Source organism: Ovis aries, chromosome 8 (genome assembly GCF_016772045.2).
Source record: "Ovis aries strain OAR_USU_Benz2616 breed Rambouillet chromosome 8, ARS-UI_Ramb_v3.0, whole genome shotgun sequence".
NCBI lineage: Eukaryota > Metazoa > Chordata > Mammalia > Artiodactyla > Bovidae > Ovis > Ovis aries.
The window spans coordinates 6,996,780-7,017,416 of NC_056061.1; the positions used below are offsets into that span (position 1 = coordinate 6,996,780).

Consider the following 20,637-nt stretch of genomic DNA (forward strand, 5'->3'; position numbering starts at 1 on the left):
ACAGCAGATGATTTCACGTGGCCAGCGCTGGCCAATAGACGACCGCGTCGGTAGCGGCGGGGAAATTCAAACGTGTGTGTGGAGACGGGCTGGAGTTCCCATCTTCTCAGCTCCGCTTTTCCGCAGAGAGTCCTGCCTTGGTGGCGAACGGAGGGACGGAGGCGGCCGGGGTCTGTGGGCCCTTGAGCCGAGCCGCGCTGGCCGGTGAGCGGTGGGGACGAGGCGGGAGGTCCCCGAGCCTAGAAGAGGACGTGGGGTGCGGCTCACAGGCCGGAGGGGGAGGGGCGGGCCCGCTGCCCCGGCCGGTTCTCCTGTTAGTGCCGGGGGTTGATTTGTCGAGGACCCAGGAGGCGAGAGGTAGGTGTATGGACTTGGCCGGGAGAAGGGGCCTGCTAGGGCCTCTGCGGGAGACTCCTCTTTTGTGGTGTTTTAGAACCAGGAGGGGAGCCGGTGGCCGTGGTTCTGACAGTTACCTTTGGAACCTGGCTTCAAGGGGTGATACCAGGCACCGGCTTTGTCGCTCCTTTTCATTAACTATGGTCGGGGGCGGCGTTGATATCAGTGACCTTGGGTTACTGGATTGATGGGTGTGAGAATCATCACAAAGATGACTGACGGGAAGAAAGACTGCGCCCCCTTTGTGGACTAAACAAACATCAACACCGTGGAGATGGAACAAGTACTCAGTACTGTACAAATACTGTAGATTCTTGGTATGGGAATGATTAAGGTAGCACATCACCTTTCTGCCAGATATACAGAAGAATAAGCCTGCTGATATCCCATTTGTGAATAAAGGGCTGTGATGTTGTATGTGTTCTGCTTTGTAACCACTTGCAACGTGCAAGTTTACTGACATAAAGCAGGTGAGTAAAGGAATGGTTTTTATCATTGTCAAAAGGATTTTTATGCCTATATGTTTCTACCAGAATCCAAGCAAATATACTATCACATTTTTAAAAAAGACTGAATTTGCAGATGGCCTAGAGAAAATAATTCTGGAAAAAGAGTGAAAGGAAGGCATAGAAGAAAGTTTGAAAGGGGGCAGCAACTTCCCTGTTGTGCAATACCTTTCTGAAGTTCTGATGGAAAGAAGGAGAGTACTGAATACTTACCTGTCGGAAACCTTGCTGGACAGATTACAAAGACATGCAGTTGTTTTTGTGCACATAGCTTCCCAGATACCACCCTGATAATATCTGTGTTGAAATGTGTTCATTTAACTAATGTTTTAGTCACCTGGGTTCTGAAAGGCTAGTTGCAACATTTTTTTTTAAATGCTTGTAAAAGTAGGAATTATGATTAGTTCGATTTTTTTTTTTTCTTAGAAATGGAGGCTGAGGAGTTAAGTGGCAGAGAGTTGACAATTGATTCCATAATGAACAAAGTGAGAGATATTAAAAATAAATTTAAAAATGAAGATCTTACTGACGAGCTAAGCTTGAATAAAGCCTCCACTGATACTACAGGTGAGTTGCGTTGTTTTGAGTGCCTTCTGAGGTAGAGGAAGAAAGTGTTAACTGATTGATGCTCACCAGTGAGAGCACAAACATTTTATGTTTTAATCCTTTTGTGTGAAGATAGTTCCACGATTTTCCACTTTCTTAAAAAAGGAAACAACACTATTTATTACAGTGTGCTCAAAGGTGGTTTTCTTACTCTTCCATTATTGGCAGCTGTCATTTCTGCTCATATGCTTGCCATCAATAGGTACTCCTTCCCCCCTCCCCCTCATATTTTGCTGCAATCTGAGAATGCCTCACTAAATACACCTTAATAAAACGGTGTATAAATTTAAGGCTAACCACACAATATATGATTTGAAGAACCTTTCTGTTACCCTCCCAGCACTTTTCCAGCCTTTCTTTCCTGTTCTGCTTTGCTCATTCTCTTTCAGCCGTAGCAGCTTCCCTACTGTGTCTCCTGTGTGTTGGACCAACCCCTACCTCAGTACCTTTGTTCTTGCTCTCTGCCCACTCTTAAACCTTCTTCAGGTTTTTCCTCAAATGTCTTCTCAGCAAGGCCCTCTCTAATCCATTTATTTGTTTAATTAAACTTTTTATTTTGAATTGGGGTATAGCTGATTAACAACGTTGTGATAGTTTCAGGTGGACAGCAAACGGGCTTAGCCATACATATACCTGTGTCCTTTCTCTCTCAAGCTCCCCTCCCGTCTGTGCTGCAGCGTAACATTGAGCAGAATTCCCTTTGCTATACAGTAGGTCCTAACCCACCTATTTAAAATAGCAACCTGTTGTATTGTTTTTCTCCACTGTGGTAATCGCCTCATATCTCCTTTGTTGTTGTTCAGTCACCAAGTCATGTTCAATTCTTCGCTACCCCGTGGACTGCTTCCCTGTCCCTCACCATCTCACTGAGTTTGCCCAAGTTCATGTCATATCTCCTTTACTCATTTGTCTGTTGTCTGTCTGCTCCACTAGGATGTGAGCTCCATGAGGGCATGGTTTTTATCAGTGGTGCTCTATCTACACAACTAAGAATGGTTCCTGGCAAGTAGTGGGTACTTAAAATATTTTTTGAATGATGAATGAGTGAAAATACCCAAAGTTTAATGTCTTAGTTTTATGAGAAGTATTAGCTCAGAAGCTGAACTCTTTACTATATTTTAGATTGTTGAAAAAGTCACCTTTAGATAAGTTTTGTTTTATTTGTACTAACCATTCAATGGATGAGGGATTGGAAAGCAAAGGGAAGAATCTATCCATATAAATAGTCATGATGGCAGGTCATATTCCTTGAAACAACTTAGGGACTTATCATTTTGGTATTAAGCCAATTTTTTAATGGTGATAGAATAAACACATACTTTACTTTGTGTATTTAAGTAGCACCAATGAAGGTTATGGCTTCCCTGGTGACTTCAGTGGTAAAGAATCTGCCTGCCAATGCAGGAGATGTGAGTTCGATCCCCGGGTCAGAAAGATACCCTGGAGAAGGAAATGGCAACACACTCCAGTATTCTTGCCTGGGAAATCCCATGGACAGAGGAGCCTGGTAGGCTACCGTCCATGGGGTGACAAAAGAGTCGGACATGACTTAACAATAAAGGGTAGATGAGTCCTTATTTAAAATCCTTAGCTTGCTCAAAACTGAATATGTAACACGTTGATAAGTGGGATATAAGACATTATAATACTGAGTAAGGTTAAACCTTGTTTCTAGATGAGAGGAATTTACCTATTTACCATGCTGCATTGTAATGCATGTTTAGCTCAAATGACTACTGACATAATAGAGACAGGAAGTTTTGAATAGAGAGAGCACAGTGCATGAGAAATAATAAGACTTTTTTAGAAAACTTGAAGACAAATTTGTTAGGGAAGTGATGGGAAATGAAACTGGAAAGTGAAGTTAAGATCAGAACAGATTATGGGTAAAAACAAAGTTCTGAATCTGTTATGTTTTAGTAAAAAGCAAAAGCAGTAATTTTGTTTGTAAAAGGAAATATTTAGCCCTTATTGAAGGTAACAAACTAATAGAAGGGATGATAGTTTCTCTTAAAAATCTAAATTTAATAATGTTTAGTAATGACTAAAGTGACCTGACAAGGACACTGACATTAAATCATGTTGTCTTTTAAAATCTATTAACACCAAAGAAAATTAAAAGTAAATTACAATGTGAAAATTACGGAGAAATGTGGGAAACTTGGAAGGAGAAGAAAATGACCATAGGAGCTGCTTATCTTCTGTAAACTGGTTTTGTTTGATTGATTGAAAAGTGAATTGAGGAGTATGGAGATAATATTGGGTGGATAAGGTTGTAAAGAAGGTTATGTTAGGGCTAGGACCATACAGTTTCTAACTTTTTAATGAGTCATTGATGAAGAATTTTCCAGGAAAGTTGGTACTGGTGGTGGTAGGAGAGGCTAAGGTTTTCTTTGACTTGGTAGGATGCTAAAGTAAAGTTAGGCTGCTACAGGATAGTTTTCTGAGACTGCATATGGTATTTTAAAGCTACTTATAAACATTTCCAAATTCTCTTTTCTTCAAAATATGCAGCTTTTTACAGTAAAACATACCTTCTTAAAAGATATATATGCAGTAAATAAGTTGTTTACATTTACATGAATTGTTAAAGTTTTAAAAAATATTTTAAGGAGTTTGTGTGCATTCGTACTGAGAGTATAAATGATTACCTGTAATTTGAAAGAAAAGTGCAATTTGGCATTTGTTTTTTGACTTTCTTTTTTTGCTATATTTTGTCCCTTATTCAGATAACTCAGGAACTGTTAACCAAATAATGATGATGGCAAACAACCCAGAGGATTGGTTGAATTTGTTGCTCAAACTGGAGAAAAACAGTGTCCCTTTAAATGATGCCCTTTTAAACAAATTGATTGGTCATTACAACCAAGCAATTGAAGCACTTCCTCCAGATAAATATGGCCAAAATGAGAGTTTTGCTAGGATTCAAGTGAGATTTGCTGAACTAAAAGCGTAAGTATTAGCATTTTAATTGTATTCAGCCAACTACATTACATAACACATAACTACATCACCCAAAGGTAAAATGAAAACATGTTGTCAGAACTATTGTAAGAAGTTTAATATTTTTTTTACCAAGTCTTTTTGTTTATAATTAACAAGTGAATTTGTAAACTTTCTTTACAATGTACATATTTCCACAAAAATTACATACTCTAGACTCCACCTAAAATTTTTTTTTAATTAACTTTTAATTTAATTTTACAGACAGAAAACAATATTCTGTGTCTTCTGGGAAATAGGATGAAGAGTTATCAAACAGGCAACTGTGTTTTTTTTCCTTAAAACTTAACTCTGAAATCTTTATTTCAGTATTCAAGAGCCAGATGATGCACGTGACTACTTCCAAATGGCCAGAGCAAACTGCAAGAAATTTGCTTTCGTGCATATATCTTTTGCACAGTTTGAACTATCACAAGGTAATCTGAAAATGTCAAGTCCAGATATTAAGTAAAAGATAACTTCCTATTGTAACTTAAATCATGTGTGTGAAATAGAAATAATGAGGCAAAAGGCATGAAAGTTGGTCAGATGAAAATTCAGGGAAGGATGCTACGTAAGTGTACGAAATATTTGTTATACTAGCCCTTTCACTTGCACATTACACAAGTTAAACTGTTTAACATGAATTGTTACCAGAAGTGAGAAATTGCTTGTTTGCTTATAAATAAAATGTGTGAGACTTGGAATAAATATTTTTGCCTGAGACTTTAAAATTTTTTTCCTAGGTTCTGAAGAATATGTATCTGGGGAGTAAAGGTTGCTGAATTAAAATGACGTATTTTTTACTTTGTTAGGTAATTTCAAAAAAAGTAAGCAACTTCTTCATAAAGCTGTGGAATGTGGAGCAGTGCCACTTGAAATGCTGGAAATTGCCATTCGGAATTTAAATCTTCAGAAAAAGCAGCTGCTTTCAGAGGAGGAAAGGAAGAGTTTATCTGGTAAATGTGTTTGTGTGTGCTAATACTTTTCTGTGGTGTTTAGTCCTACAAAAAAAGGGATTCAGGATAATATTTTATAGAAAAATATTGTTTATTTAGAATGATCAAAATCTAAGGTTAAGTTTTAGATGTAAAGGCGGTAAGACTTGCAGAAGTAACAAAGTCATTACTCTCTTAATGGCATTTTTTTTTCCCTAGTTAAACTCTAATTAGTAACACCTTAAAACAAGTCAGTAAAAACAGTAAGGTCCTGGGACTCCCCTGGTGGTCTGGAGATTGAGACTTCTGCTTCCACTGCAGGGATACAGGTTCAATCCCTGGTAGGGGAACTAGGATCCCATATGCCACAAAGCATGGCCAAAAAATAAATAAATTAAAATTGACATCTACAAAAAAAAAAATACACTTTAAAACAATAAGGTCCTAATGTATAGCACAGGGAATTTTATTCAATATCTGCAATAAATAGTAATGGAAAAGAATATGAAAAGGTGTATATATATATATATGTATATGTATGTGTAATTTAATTACTTTGCTGTACACCAGAAACTGACACAACACTGTAAATCAACTGTATTTCAATTAAGAAAACAAACAGGGACTCCCCTGGTGGTCCAGTGGTTAAGAATCTGCCCAGTAGCGCAGGGGACCCAGGTTCCATCCCTGGTTAGGGAGTTAAGATCCCACATACTGTGGGGCAGTTAAGCCTGTGAGCTTCAAGTACTGAGCCCTGGGTTCTCTGGAGCCCGCGCACCGCAAGGGAAGATCTTGCATGACGCAGTGAGGATCCCGCGTGCTGTAATGAAGACCCAAGGCAGCCAAATAAATAGCAACCAAACAAACTTGATCTAGGCAAGCGAGCGAATCACATTTTGCTGTTAGAAATAAGGAATGTGCCTTTACTCTGGGTAAACAATTATGTAATTATGAAACAATTATGAAGTATCATTGGAGAATTAGCATTACAGCATCTTCATATCTGAATATCTTATTTAGGGACAAATATTTACTATGAGTTGACTGTTAAAGTATTATGTATGAGATTTTTTTGTGTGTGTGTATTCCTTATGTCTTTACAAATTTAATTACAGTTTCAAAATGTTTACAGCATCTACAGTATCAAGTGTGCAAGAACCATTTCCCAATACACATGGACATTTACAGAATAGGAACATTAGTTGTGATTCTAAGGGACATACTAAAGCCCGGTTCTTATATGGGTAAGGAAACTGAATTCATTTTTAAAATATTCATCCTACATTTATATTATTTATACATCTGCATATATGTTTTCATGTTATAATAGTGTTTAGCAGTTGATGAAAATGCTTGTATCAATATTATTCTTTTAAAAATTGGTTTTTCTTTCTTTTTCTTTAGAGAGAATATCCCCCCTCAAGATGCAGAGATAGGCTATCGAAATCCCTTGAAACAAACAAACAAGGCTAAACGGGTGAGTTATTTTTTACTTTGATTAAAGCAGTAGTGGTGAGGTCTATGCTTATTTCCTAGTTAGTTACTTAATCTTCCAAAACATTTTTAGTCATGCCCATTTGGAAGAGTCCCAGTTAACCTTCTAAGTAGCCCGGATTCCCATGAGAAGATGGATGTTTCAGTTGCACCACATTTTACTAAAAGGTATGTTTGAGTTTTAACTTTTGTTTTCAAAACTTGAAGACTGATGGCAAAATGATCATAAAGTCTCTTACTACGTAAAAGTGGTTACGAGCACACTTTTATTTAGAATGAGGAATGAGTGGGAAATATGACTTTATTTTGCTTTTTCTCTCATTAAAAATATTCATTAAAGCAACTGTTAAAAAGTTAGGAAAAATAGAAGAAAAAGTATTGTTAATATGAAGCTTACAGGACTATGCACAGACTAGCCCAGCAGTAAAAACTCATGACATTTGAATTGCTTATGGTAGCCTCTGGTAAGACACTCTAGTGTGTGTGTAAGTGTCCACTGGGGGTGGGAAGTCTGAAAACAATTTTCTCTGCGGCTAGTTCAAGGAAAAGGCAGCTATTGGTAGGAAAAATGATTAACTCACTCATTTGCTTCTGAGCCTAGGGCTTCAAGAAGTGGGGCAGGGTAGGTAGAGATGAAATATTGTCCACCACATCTGAAGTGTTCTCCTTCCTTCAGTTTGAAAAATGAGAATCTCATAATCAAGTTTAGCTAAGAGTCTTCATTTTTCTGGTGTATTTTTAACTCTAACCAGTGTTCATAACATTATTTCTAATGTAAAAGACTCCTAGATTCCACAGAATCGTTTTGCCAGTAAACTTTAGAGATAAAACACTGGTGTCTTCTCTGCTTAAATGCTTATTATACTTAAGGTTTGACTGAATAATGATATTAAAGAGGATTTTGGATATCAAGGTTAAGCTCTAAAAATCTTATGAGGTGACTATTTTCCGGTTGTCTTCAAGTACTAGCTCAAGAATAAAGGAGACTTTCTCCACTCCAAAAAAAAAAAAGAACAAAAACAGCCATTTTCTTGGTGCTTGTATTGATAAACTGAGCTAGGCACTGTGAAGGCCAATAGGAGGGTCTACACCCTAGTTCTTATCCTTAAAGCTATTTACAACCTGAAATGTAGTTTAATCTACACACTGCTGTTTCCTTATTCTTTCCCATATTCATGCGTTGACTCCAGCTGTTACTTGTTATGGAATAGGGGAGGCAGTCAGTCACCTGCTTACTACTCATCTCTGTCACTTTTGTCACTGCCTACAACCTGATTTAGTCACATTTATATTGGAATCTTGTTATTGTTAAAAACACCTTTTCAAGTGATTTTTCCAGTTAAAAGATAACTTTAAAATGAAAAAGATTAAATGACTTTGCTAATTCTAAAAAATAATGCTAATAATAAATAAAATGAAATAGATAATACCCTGAATACCCTGAAATGATTGATTTCAAATTAAACAATTGTTTTGTTTCATGGTAACAGACATATCTCTGGGTCAGAGTGCCGAGATACAATCACACCTGGATCTAAATCAAGTGGAAATGATTCCAGCGAATTGAGACATTTAAAGGTTTTTCCATTTTCAAATCTTTATCTGGAGCAAGGGTTTCTGACCCGGGGTTCATGGAGCTTTTTCTGGGGAAGGGATCCATGATTTATGTATCTCCAACAGTGTTCCTAAAACCCCAGGAGAGGTCGGGCCACTAATGGGAAGCGGTACAGAAGTCCTAAACTGTTTCTCCTCAGTGGAAGTGGGAGGGCAAGGAATGACCATCTTCTGTTGAAGCAGTATTTATTATATAGTGTTTAAGCAGGTTACTTGGCCTGGGTTTGGGAATAATGGGGCAAGCATTGTCCCCCAGCTTTTGTTTCTTGGTGTGTTGAATCATATGATCTGACAGAGCAAATTAGACAAAAATGAGAGGGTGTCTTTGTGGTGGGGCAGAGGTGAGGGCTTTAAGATAAGCAATCCTGACGTCTTGATATGGCAGACACATGAACTTCCAAGCCAGGAAGTAGCTTTAGTCCCTGGTGCACTGATTTTTAGGGGTTATACTGTTCTTACTGAAGTTCAGTTAGACCCTTGGCATCATACTGTGGGTCTTTTCAGTTTTACATTCTTTGTAATTTCTTTCTCTCTTTCATGATACATCCTTTTAAATGAGTTTAACTAATTTACAGCTATCTTAGGGAATAGCACATAGTTGTGTCAGGAGTTTACTTTTGGGATTTAGAATAAGTACTGTCTCAGACTTCTACAAATCTTAATTTTGACCAATGCTGTTATTTTTGGTGATAATATAGCAACAAAATAGTGAAGCATGTTTTATATTGAATTTAAGCTTTCTAACCTCTCTTTGTAAGTGAATATGTCTAATTATTTGATAATATGTCTCCTGAAAGCAAATTGGCTAAATCTATCATTATGGCCATTCCCATTGCTCTAGTCAATAATTGAAGAAGTTATTTTTGTTGGAAGTTTGTGAGTCTACATATAATTATGATAATTTTCCTAGCAGTCTTTTCATATAGATGAGACTGTAGTATGTTGAACACTAAGATTAGTACTACTTCTGTTTTTAAGACTTTGTCTTACATCAAATCGAAATAAAATCTTACTCTATGTAGTCTGTTCAAAATATTCATTCCAAGGAACCTGTGATGTCAGATGAGAAGAGTTCTGAACTTATTACTGATTCAGTAACCCTGAAGAATAAAAGTGAATCAAGTTTTCTAACAAAATTAGAAGGTAAGAGTGACAAAATAGACTACCTCTTTAATTAAGAGAACCAGTTTTTTACTTGTGAAAGTTGACCAGCCCCCTAACAATTGCCATGGAAGAGTAGGTCCCTTTATCTTGTGTTTTGGTTAAATTCTATACAGCACATGAAAAGTATTAAATTCTATAGTAGAGGATTTAAAAGGTGTGTAAGAGAATAGAGGGAAAATTCAATGGCATTGAGTCAGTTTTCTCAGTTGGCTTGAGAAATATTTGGGAAAGCACATGGAAGGTGTATTTATATGACAATTCTCTTTCCTCTTTTGTCAAATGTTTGCTTTTCCACTATATGTGTACTATGGTGAATATTCTAAGAGCATATAAATGAATGAGACAGGTTTTAGCCCTGAAAGTCCCATGTCTCAGGAAACCCTGAAAACTGGGATGCCATTATTTTGATTGGGACCATCAGCATTCCTTGATACCTGCAGGGAATTGTTTCCAGGATCCCCCACGGATGCTCAGATCCTAGAATGCTCAAGTCTTTTATATAAAATGATGTATAGTCAGTTCTGTGGAACCTGTGGATATAAAGGGCCAGCTATAGATTCCTTTTCCTGATATTTGGGGGAAATGATTTTATTTTATATTTTCATGGCATCTGTTACAAACTGATATGATTGAAAAAGCATCTTTACCAGAAATACTTGTTTATAGTACTGATCTGGCACCTAATTTAATGCTAAGTGAATGCTTATTGAGTACCCACACTATGTTAATGGTATTTTATTATGTAGTAAAATTTGCAATCAGAAAACTACCCAAAGCATAAGAATACAGCCCAATGAAATATTTCTTTCACATGCATTTCTGTCAAGTATGTTCAGGGTGGGGTGGTCAGGTTCACAGGAATTATATACATTCAGCTCATCGATAGTACCAAGCAGTTTTCCAAAGTGTTGTGTTTGACCAGCACTTATATTGGCTCTTACTCCATATTCTTCCCAATCGTTTTATTGTTGGTTTTTAATGTTACACATTCTGATTCTGCTAAGTAATGGTTCATTTTGGCTTTAATTGGCATTTTCCTGTAGTCTAATGACGCTGAATGCCTCTTTGTGTTTATTGGCCATTTGGGTATCACCGATTTTTCTATTGAGTGTTCTTTTTTTTTCTCAATGATTTTTTGGTCTAGATACAGTTCCTTTTTTGGGTACGTGTGTTACAAATAACTTCTCCCACCCTGTTAGTTTTGTACAAACTGAAGAATTTTGAGTGAATTAGACCTTTATTTTTCTATCTGGTTGGATGGTGGCTTTGGGGGGGGGGGGGGGTCATTTTAGGTGGTGTCACCCCTCCCCTCACCCCCATTCCACGTGAATGAATGTCCCTCCACACGCACACTCATCAGAATGTTAATTTATTTTGCTTCCTGTTTGCTGCGTCCGTTTCTCAGACAGTAGAAGGGGCGAGTGGTAGGGATGTGAGGTCCGACAAGAAGGCAGGGTGGACAGGGAGACTCCTCCTGGGCAGCCACTTCCCCTCCTCCCTCCTCCCGGTCCGTTTCCAAACACGCGGCCTCCATGTGGGTGCTAGGGGCATGGGAAAACCACTGCTGTGCCCGTTACCTCCGCTCCCTTCCTCCTCAGCCCAGGTGTTGTGGCTGATGCTGTCTTCTGGTGTCATGGTGACCACCCTTGTACCCCCTCCTGTCAGTGTCCCTTCTCAGCCAGGTCGCATCCCCACCCCCTCAGCCTCTTCTCTGCACGTTGCTGAAGGTTCAGGCTTGCCTCAAGTTCCGTGCTTGAGCAATAAAGTGGAAACACTAAAAAAAAAAAAAAAAAAAAAACAAAAAAAAACAAACTTCTCCCATAATGTAGTGGAGACTTGATTAAATTTTAAATTATCATGCATTTTAATTTATCAGTCTTTTCCTTTGTGGTGAGTGTTTTCTTTGTCTTTTAACAAATCTTCCTACTCCAAGATCATAAAGATATTTCTATATGTTTTGGAAGGTATCATTTTACCTTTAACATTTAGACTTGTATTCTACTTGAATTTAATATTTATGTATGGTTAAGATGAAGGGGCAAGATTCATTTTTTTCTTCTCCATGTAGATATCTAGTAGACTCCAGCAGCATTTATTGAGAAGACCCTTTTTTCCCCCTCAGTGAATTGTTATAAGTTAGATGAGTCTGTTTGTGATGTCTGGTTTTTGGATAGTTCTCTGTTCCATAGTCCTTTTATGACTTTGTGCTAATTCTGTCTTAATTATTATATCTGTCAGTGTAAATCTTCCAACTTGTTTCTTTGTTACAGACTATTTTAGCTATTCTAAGCCTTTTGGATTTCCATATAAATGTTAGAATCTGTCAGATTCCTTTTTTTTTTAATGGTATTTTGTTTGAGTTCTAGTGGGACAAGTTGACATCTTAACATAAATTTTCTAGTCCTCTAACCTAGCATACCCCTTCATTCATTTAAGTAGTCTTTAAAACATTATTGAAAAAATTGTTTCCTGTATAGAGATTTTGCATTTCTTTTGCTAGAGATATACCTAGATATTTGATATTTTTGATAATACAATGATGAGATCTTTAAAAAAAATTTTATCCATACATTGACATGAATCCACTACGGGTGTATACAAGCTCCCAATCCTGAATCCCCTCCCACCTCCCACCCCATATCATCTCTCTGGATCATCCCTATGCACCAGCCCCAAGCATCCTGTATCCTGTATCGAACATAGACTGGCACTTCGTTTCTTACATGATAGTATACATGTTTATGTAAAGTAAAATAAAGTAAAAATAAATAAATAAATAAAATAAAATAAACCTACCAATGCTCCATCAAAAAAAAATTTTTTTTTATCCTTTGCTTCTTTGTTGCTAGTATATAAAACTACAACTGATTTTTAACTATTGTTCTCGTTTATAGAGACATTGCTAAAATCACTGTTTACATCTAATATTTGCCTATGAATTCTTTCATGTTGTTGGAAAATAATATAACATTTTTTTTCTTCCAATCCTTTTACTTTAATTTCTTTGCTGTGTTGCACTTATAACCTCTAGAATAATGGTGAATAGATTGATAGGTGGCATTTTTCATTCCTTAGAGAGATACTTTCACTGTTTTACCCTTGTATAATAACTGGCTTAGAGTCTTAAAGCTGTTCTTTATCATATATCAAAACAGATTGAGGTTAACAGTTTTTTTGTGACTGAATGTTGAATTTTATGAGATACTTTTTCTGTGTTTATTGAGTCGGTCATGCACTTTTTTTTATTATTATGCCAAATTAATTTTCAGTGTTAGGCAAACTTTGCATTTAGGAATAAACACAGCTTGGTCATAATTTATTGTACCTTTTGTATATCACTTGCAAATATTTTGTTTAGAATTTTTGCATTTGTCATGATAGGGATAGAATAGTGACACTCATAAAATAGCCAATATTGTTGAGTCTCTTTTGTTCAGAGACCCTTAAGATAGTAAATTACAGGCTAACTTAAGGTAAAATTTTTGTTAAAAAAACTAGATCTATAAAAAGTGGTGAACTGGCTTTTATTAGACTTTATGATATATGTTTTTGGACTTTTGTGTATTTATTTCTTTGTTTTCTGGTAAAAAACAGAAGTATTTAAACTGAGAATAGTCTCTGATAAAGCTCTAGATAACAACCTAGGAAGATGGCTGTTGCAGCTTTGTAAAGTTGACTTGCTAAAAGCAAATTGTCAGTAGCTAGCTAAAGCTTTTAATTTCTGTTTTTAAGAGCAAAACACTAATACAGTTTGTAACATGTTCTGCTGTTTAGGTTTAATTTTGTTATTATTCAATATTTTTGTCCATTAATGACAGGAATAAATGCAATTGCAGAAACTAAAGAACATCAAGAACTAAAGGTTCCAGAAAGTGATCTGAAACAACGGCAATCAAAGAGAAAGTCTGAACGTGCAAACCAGCATGCTGCTGCACCTTCCAGTCAGCGGCAGATTCCAGAGGTAATCCCCAAAGTTGATACAGAGGAAACTTTCTTTTCCACATCAAGTGTAGTATTTTTCATAATGTGATGATCATGTAAAATGTTTTCTTGTATTAAATTCTTTAGTGGAGTAGTTTGCTCAGAAGTATGTGTGTATGTGTTTTAAATTCACAAAACAATGATCAGTAACAAACTAAACAATAGGTTTAGTTTAGTAACAGTATATATCAAGCTAAATTCTTTTCTGCTTTCAATAGTATTTCTAGATTGCTGGTAGACTGGTGCAGAAGTCAGCAAACTACAGCCTAGGAGCCAAATCTCTTTCCTAGCCTAAATGTAAACACTTTCTGGGAACACAGCTATGTCCATTTATTTACTTACTGTCTTTGCCTGTTTTTGAACTATAAAAGCAGAACTAAGTAATTGCAACAGAAACCTCATGGATGAAATAGAAAAATACAGACTAGATAATGTGACTTCATGACAAGTTGAATGATCATTCCCCATGGCTGGGGTCTATTTCAGAAGAAAGGATCTATTCGAGAGATACATCTGAATATAGTCCTTGGTCATACTCTCCTTAAAATTAATTTTCAATTGTAGTCTCGCTCAGCAGTTCTCAGATATTTCAGTCTTGGGATCCTCTTTTATATTCTTAATTGTTGAAGCCCCTAGAGAACTTTGGTTTATGTAGGCTATGTTGATCTCTTTTTGCTATGTTAGAAAGTAAAACCAATGAATTTTTAAAGTATTTGCTAATTTATTAAAAATATCAATAATAAGCAGATTACATGTAAATAATACTGTTATAAAAAAGTGTTTTGTTTATTGAGGTATAATTGATATATAACATATTAGTTTTAGGTATATGACATTATGATTCGATATTTGTATATACAGTTGACCCTTGCATGACATGGGTTTGAACTGTGTGGGAACTTATGCATGGATTTTTTTTCAGTACATATGTATTATAGTACTACATGATTTTCTGTTGATTGACTCTGAGGATGTGGAATAGTGGATATAGAACTCCAACTGTAAAGTTATACATGAATTTTTGACTTTGTGGGTAGTCAGTGCCCCTAACTTCTGAGCTGTTCAAGAATCAACTATATTGTGAAATGATCACCACAATAAGTCTGGTTAGCATTCATCACCATAACCTAATTACACATTTTTTCTTCTGATGAGAATTTTTGATATCTATTCACTTAGCAACTGTCAAATGTGCAATACAGTATTATTAATTATAGTCACCACATTGTGCATTACGTCCCAATGATTGATCTGTTTTGTAACTGGAAGCTTGTACCTTTGATCCTCTTTATCCATCTCCACTCCTCCCACCCACACCCCTTGGCAAGCCCCAAACTATCTGTGAGCTTGGTCTTTTGCTTTTTTCCCCTCCAGATTTTACATGTAAGTGATATAATGCGGTATTTGTCTTTCTCCGGCTATTTCACTGAGTATGATGTCGTCAAGATCCATCTGTGTTGTCACAAATGGCAAGATTTCATACCATTTATGGCTGAATAATAGTCCATTGTATATATGTACCATACTTTCTTTATCCCTTCAGCCATCAATGAATATTTAGACTGTTTCTGTTTCTTGGCTGCCATAAACACTGCTGCTATGAACATGAGAGTACAGGCATCTTTTCACGTTAGTGTTTTCCTTTTCTTTGGATAAATACCTAGAAGTAGAATTGCTAGGTCATATGGTAGTTCTGTTTTTAATCTTTTGAAGATCTTCCATACTAGTTTCCACAGTGGCTGCACTAATATACATTTTCACCAACCCTGCACAAGACTTCCATTTTTTCCACATCCTTGGCAACACTTGTTATTTCTTATCTTTATGATAATAGACATTCTGACAGGTATGGGGTGACCCATCATTGTGGTTTTGATTTACGTTTCCCTGATGATTGGTGATGTTGAACTTCTTTTCATATCCATTGGATATTTATTTATATGTCTTCTATGGAAAAAATATCTAATCAAGTCCTTTGTCCATTTTTAAGTTGGTTATTTGATTTTTGGTATTGAGTTGTAATGAGTTCCTTGTTTATTTTGGACACTAACCTCTTAATGGATATGTGGTTTGCAAATATTTTCTCCTATTTCATAGATTGTCTTTTTTATTTCATTGATGGTTTCCTTTGCTGTGCAGCTTTCTAGTTTGATGTAGTCCTATTTGTTTATCTTTGCTTTTGTCTTTACATTTGGTGTCTGATCCAAAAATTCATTGCCAATACCCATGTTAAGGAGCTTACTACCTGAGTTTTCTTCTAGAAGGTTTAATGTTTTAAGGTCTTACATTCAAGTCTTTAATTCATTTTGAGTAAATTTTTGTGTGTAGTGTGAGAAAGTAGTCCAGTCTCATTGTTTTCCAAGTGCCTGTCCAGTCTGAAGACCATTGATCTATGTCTGTTTCTTGCAAATATCATATTGTCTTGAATACTGTAACTTTGTAATATGGTTTAAAATTAGGGAGTGTGGTGCCTCCAGCTTTGTTCTTTCTCAAGATTGCTTTGGGTATTCCAAACTTTTGTGATTCTATACAAATTTTAAGATTGTTCTATTTCTGTGAAAAATGCCATAGGAATTTTGATAGGGATGGCACTGTATCTATAGATTACTTTGGGTAATATGGTCATATTAACAATATTCTTCCAATCAATGAGCACAAAATATCTTTCCATTTATTTGTGTCTTCTTCAGTTTAAGAAGAAGACATCAGTGTCTTACAGTTTTCAGTATACTAGTGTTTCACTTACTTGGTAAAATTTGTTCTTAGGTACTTTATTATTTTTGATGGGATTGTTTTCTTAATTTCCCTTTCTGATAGTTTATTATCAAGGTATAGAAATGTAACAGATTTTTGTATATTGATTTTGTTTCCTGCAACTTTACTGAATTTGTTCATTTTTTCTAACAGGTTCTGTGTGTGTGTGTGTGTGTGTGTGTGTGTGTGTGTGTGTGTGTGGCATCTTTAGGGATTTCTGCATATAATATGTTATCTGCAGATAGTGACAGTTTTCCTCTTTCCTTTTCAATTCTGATACCTTGTATTTCAGCTTCTTGCCTACTTGCTGTGGCTAGAATTTCCAATACCGTTTTAAGTAACAGTGGCAGGAGTGGGCATCCTTGTCTCGTTCCTGATTTCAGAGGGAAAGCTTTCATCTTTTCACTGTTGAATATGAGGTCAGCTGTGTGCTTGTCATATGTGGCTTTGTTATGTTGAGATATGTTTCTTCTGAAAAATAAGTATTTTTCTAAACAAACTAATTACAGTGAGGAGAGTGATATTTGTTTTACAGTCTTTATGGTTTTTTTTAATGGTTGGCATTAGAGGGCTAGATTTCTTGTATCTGCTTTTGCATCCAGTCTGTTTCACTATCACATGCCTTGGGAAAACTTTAGTTTATATTCATGAAAGAATGAAAGTGAAAAAGGCAAATAATGTCTTAGTATGATTATGAAAATAGTTTTAACCTCTCAGACTCCCCGTAAGTATCTTGGGGAAACACCAAACTTTCTGCTATTTCTGGGTCACTCATTGAGAACTGTTTATCTAAGTAGTGGAGTGGATAACAAATGTTAAATGAGAAGAATCCTGACAGGTTGAATTATGGACAATCAGCATCTCCTGTATTTTTCTTTTTAAAAGTTATAAACTAATAGAATGGGGAAAGGACTTAAAACTATTTATTTGTCATTAGGGAGATTCAGACTAAAACCACAATGAGGTGCCATTTCACCCACACCAAGATGTCTGTAATTAAAAAGAGACAATAATAAGTGTTGGTGAAAATGTGGGTAAATTGGAACCCTCATACACTGTTACTGAGGAGCTAAACTGATACAGTCTCTTGAAAAATGGTATGGCAGTTCCTCAGAAGGTGTAGCAAACAGTTACTATATAATTCAACAATTATATCGTAGGTATATACTCAAGAAAATATATATCTGCAAAAAATCTTGTATGTGAATGTTCATAGCAGCATTATTCATAATTGTTAACCCAAATAGCCATCAACTGGTGAGTGAGTAAACAAAATGTGGTATTCTGATTTTATTTCATTTTCTTATTCAACAGTAAAAACTAGTGAACTTTGGGAAGGTCATGTAAAAAATGCTATATGTAAAATGGATAGCCAGCAAAGACCTATTGTATAGCACACAGAAGTCTGTTCAACGTTATGTGTCATCCTGGATGGAATGGGGGTTTGGGGGAGAACGGACACATGTATGTATATGACTGAGTCCCTGAAACTACCACAACATTGCTAATCGGCTATACCCCAATGCAAGGTGTTTTTGGTCTTAAAAGAAAAACATTTTTTAAAAAGTAGTGAAGTGTTGATAAATGCTACGGCATGGTAAGTGATAAAAACCTGTCACCAAAGGCCATATATTTTGTGATCTCCTTTATAAGAAATGCCTGGGATTGGCAAATCCACAGAGACAAAAAGTAGACAGGTGGTTGCCAGAGTCCAGGAGGAGTAGAGGTTGGGGGTAATGGCTAATACAGAGTTTCTTCTTAGAATAGTGAAAATGTTCTGTAATTTAAATCGTGGTGATGATTGCATACTCGTGAATATATTGAAAACCACAGAAGAGTACACTTAGGTGAAAAAGAAAAGACCAGGCAGTTTTTTGTAAAGAATCCACAGGCAGTGCAGGAGACCCCGGTTCAGTTCCTGGGTTGGGAAGATCCCCTGGAGAAGAGATAGGCTACCCACTCCAGTGTTCTTGGGCTTCCCTGGTGGCTCAACTGACAAAGAATCTGCCTACAATGTGGGAGTCTTTCATTCAATCCCTGGGTTGGGAAGATCCCCTGGAGAAGGAAATGGTTACCCACTCCAGTATTCTGGCCTGGAGAATTCCATGAACTGTATAGTCCATGGGATCGCAGAGCAGGACATGACTGAGCCACCTTCACTTTGCTTCACTTACCTTACAGCAAGCTGTAAGCTCCCCCTAGCTATGTCTAGACCATTTCTTCCCTTGTAAAAACCCTGTCCTTTTCTTTTGGCGGTGTATGCTGCATGCAAGATTTTAATTCCCTGACCTGGAATCAAGCCTGTGCCCTGTGCAGTGGAAGCGTGGAGTCTTAGCCACTGGGCCACCAGGGAAGTCCCAAAACCCTGCCCTTCTGAGGTGCCTTCTTTTGGGCTGTGCTCTCCTGCAGTTGCTCATTGCCATCATCTCTGAACATCCTCGTGACTCCCCATCATTCTCTGAAAATATTAGGCTCTGGATCACTTCTTTCAACTTCAGCCCAACAACTGTCATCGTGTTTTGTTAGCTTCTGTCCCCCTGTGTATCACTAGTCCTACACCAGCCCTCCAAATTCATAACTTCTTCCTCTTTCATGCCTACTTTCTTAATTTCACCTTAGCTACCCATTCCTGTGTCCTCAGGTCTGATCTCCAAAATCTCAAATGCAAACATCTAAATCTATGGTCATGAGTATAACCTTTCCCCTTTTCTTACTAAATAATCTTGCTACCACAGTTTCTCAATACCATTCTGGCTACTAATCCAAATATGTGTGTGTGTGTATATGTATATACACACATATGCATATATATATACACATATATATGTATGTATGTGTGTGTGTGTGTATATGAGGAAATCTTAAATGGAAAATTTATCTGGGAAAAGAGGTATAGTGGCCAAAAACACAAAAGACTGAAAAGTAGAAAATAGTTTAGATTTATCCATTGTGGATCTCCAGAGTATAATGTGGACCCAGTGGGTTGAAATTATAGAAGCTGATTTAATCTAGATATCGGTGAATACTTACTAATAACTAAAGCTGTCCCCAAATTAAAGTAGAGGTAGTGGGTGATCAGTTACTAATAGTGTTCAAGCAAAATGTGATTTGCAGGAGTTGGCAAGATTTTCTGTAAAACCTTTGTGAGGCAGATGGTCACTGTTGTAGCTTTTGAACTCTGCCATTATTGCGTGAAAACAACCAGAGACAATATGTAAACAAATGGCCTTTGCTGTGTTCCAATAAAACTTTATTTACAAAAACAAACAACAGACCGAATTCAACCTACAGGTTGTACTTTACCAGTCTCTGCTGTAGCGGATGTTCATTCATCATTGCTTTGGAATTTGTATGAGATAAATTCTGTAAGCTATATGTCTTTTACAAAGGAGAAGAACACTAGATAGGTGTTTGCCATTTCAAATGTTGCTGAATAATTAGTATTTGATCATTTTCCCTCCAAACATAAAAGTAGGGGATGATTCTATTTGTAAAGACTGGTTTTCTGAAGCACAGAATACTTATTAATATAAGTCCAATGCCATGACAGTAGCCCTAAAGAGAAAGGATATTTAGATCCTGTTTTGTTCAGCACGGTGTGTGCCTTCCCTCTAATTGCAGTCTCTTTGAGGAAAGTGTAACAAGCTTCAAAATTTAGAGTAAGAGAGCTTTAACTGAAGTTATTGAAAGCCTATAATACATACATCTGCTTATTTTAGCATGTTTTTGTAGTTCATATTTTAATTTTCTCTTAGAAGTTTAATATTTGTGAAATTGTTGAACAGGAGACTAATTAAAAAACCCGAAATCATGATGTTTTTTATTTTGATCTAGCAGAAACAAACCACTTTTGAGCAACCTGCCTTTTCCGTTTCAAAGCAGTCACCACCAATATCAACACCTAAATGGATTGACCCAAAATCTATTTGTAAGACACCCAGCAACAGTGCCTTGGATGATTACATGAGCTGGTAATTCCTTTTGGTTCTTAGCTTGGTACAACATGTGCTTTGGGGCAAACAGATCTGGAGGTGAATCCTGCTCTGTTACCTGAAAGACTTTCTAAATTCATGTTATTTTTCTCATCATCAGTTTTTTCATCTGTAAAGGAAGGGAAGGTAGCCGCAATATATTTTTAAGGATTGTTATGAAAGTCTCTGTCATTGTAATCTGTACCTACTCTATGTATATGCTTTTTATAC

At 36.5% G+C, this 20,637-nt stretch overlaps 1 protein-coding gene across 15 annotated transcripts in view; it reads left to right on the top strand.

The window, feature by feature from the left end:
* The first annotated feature begins 68 nt into the window (after positions 1-68).
* The window catches only part of TTK (TTK protein kinase), a 39,683-nt gene continuing 19,114 nt past the window's right edge, over positions 69-20,637 (top strand). Inside the window, exons 1-12 of one of the 15 annotated variants that reach the window (XM_027972301.3) lie at positions 69-204; positions 1,329-1,469; positions 4,238-4,460; positions 4,821-4,927; positions 5,306-5,449; positions 6,561-6,672; positions 6,833-6,905; positions 6,996-7,090; positions 8,413-8,500; positions 9,559-9,679; positions 13,519-13,661; positions 20,270-20,406. In XM_027972301.3, the coding sequence (XP_027828102.2) occupies positions 1,331-1,469; positions 4,238-4,460; positions 4,821-4,927; positions 5,306-5,449; positions 6,561-6,672; positions 6,833-6,905; positions 6,996-7,090; positions 8,413-8,500; positions 9,559-9,679; positions 13,519-13,661; positions 20,270-20,406 (1,382 nt within the window). In that variant the 5' untranslated portion in view covers positions 69-204; positions 1,329-1,330. Of the gene's footprint in view, positions 358-1,328; positions 1,470-4,237; positions 4,461-4,820; positions 4,928-5,305; positions 5,450-6,560; positions 6,673-6,832; positions 6,906-6,995; positions 7,091-8,412; positions 8,501-9,558; positions 9,680-13,518; positions 13,662-20,269; positions 20,407-20,637 lie in introns of all 15 variants that reach the window. The other 14 variants (XM_060419192.1, XM_027972304.3, XM_042253165.2 and 11 more) reach the window with 14 other exon arrangements.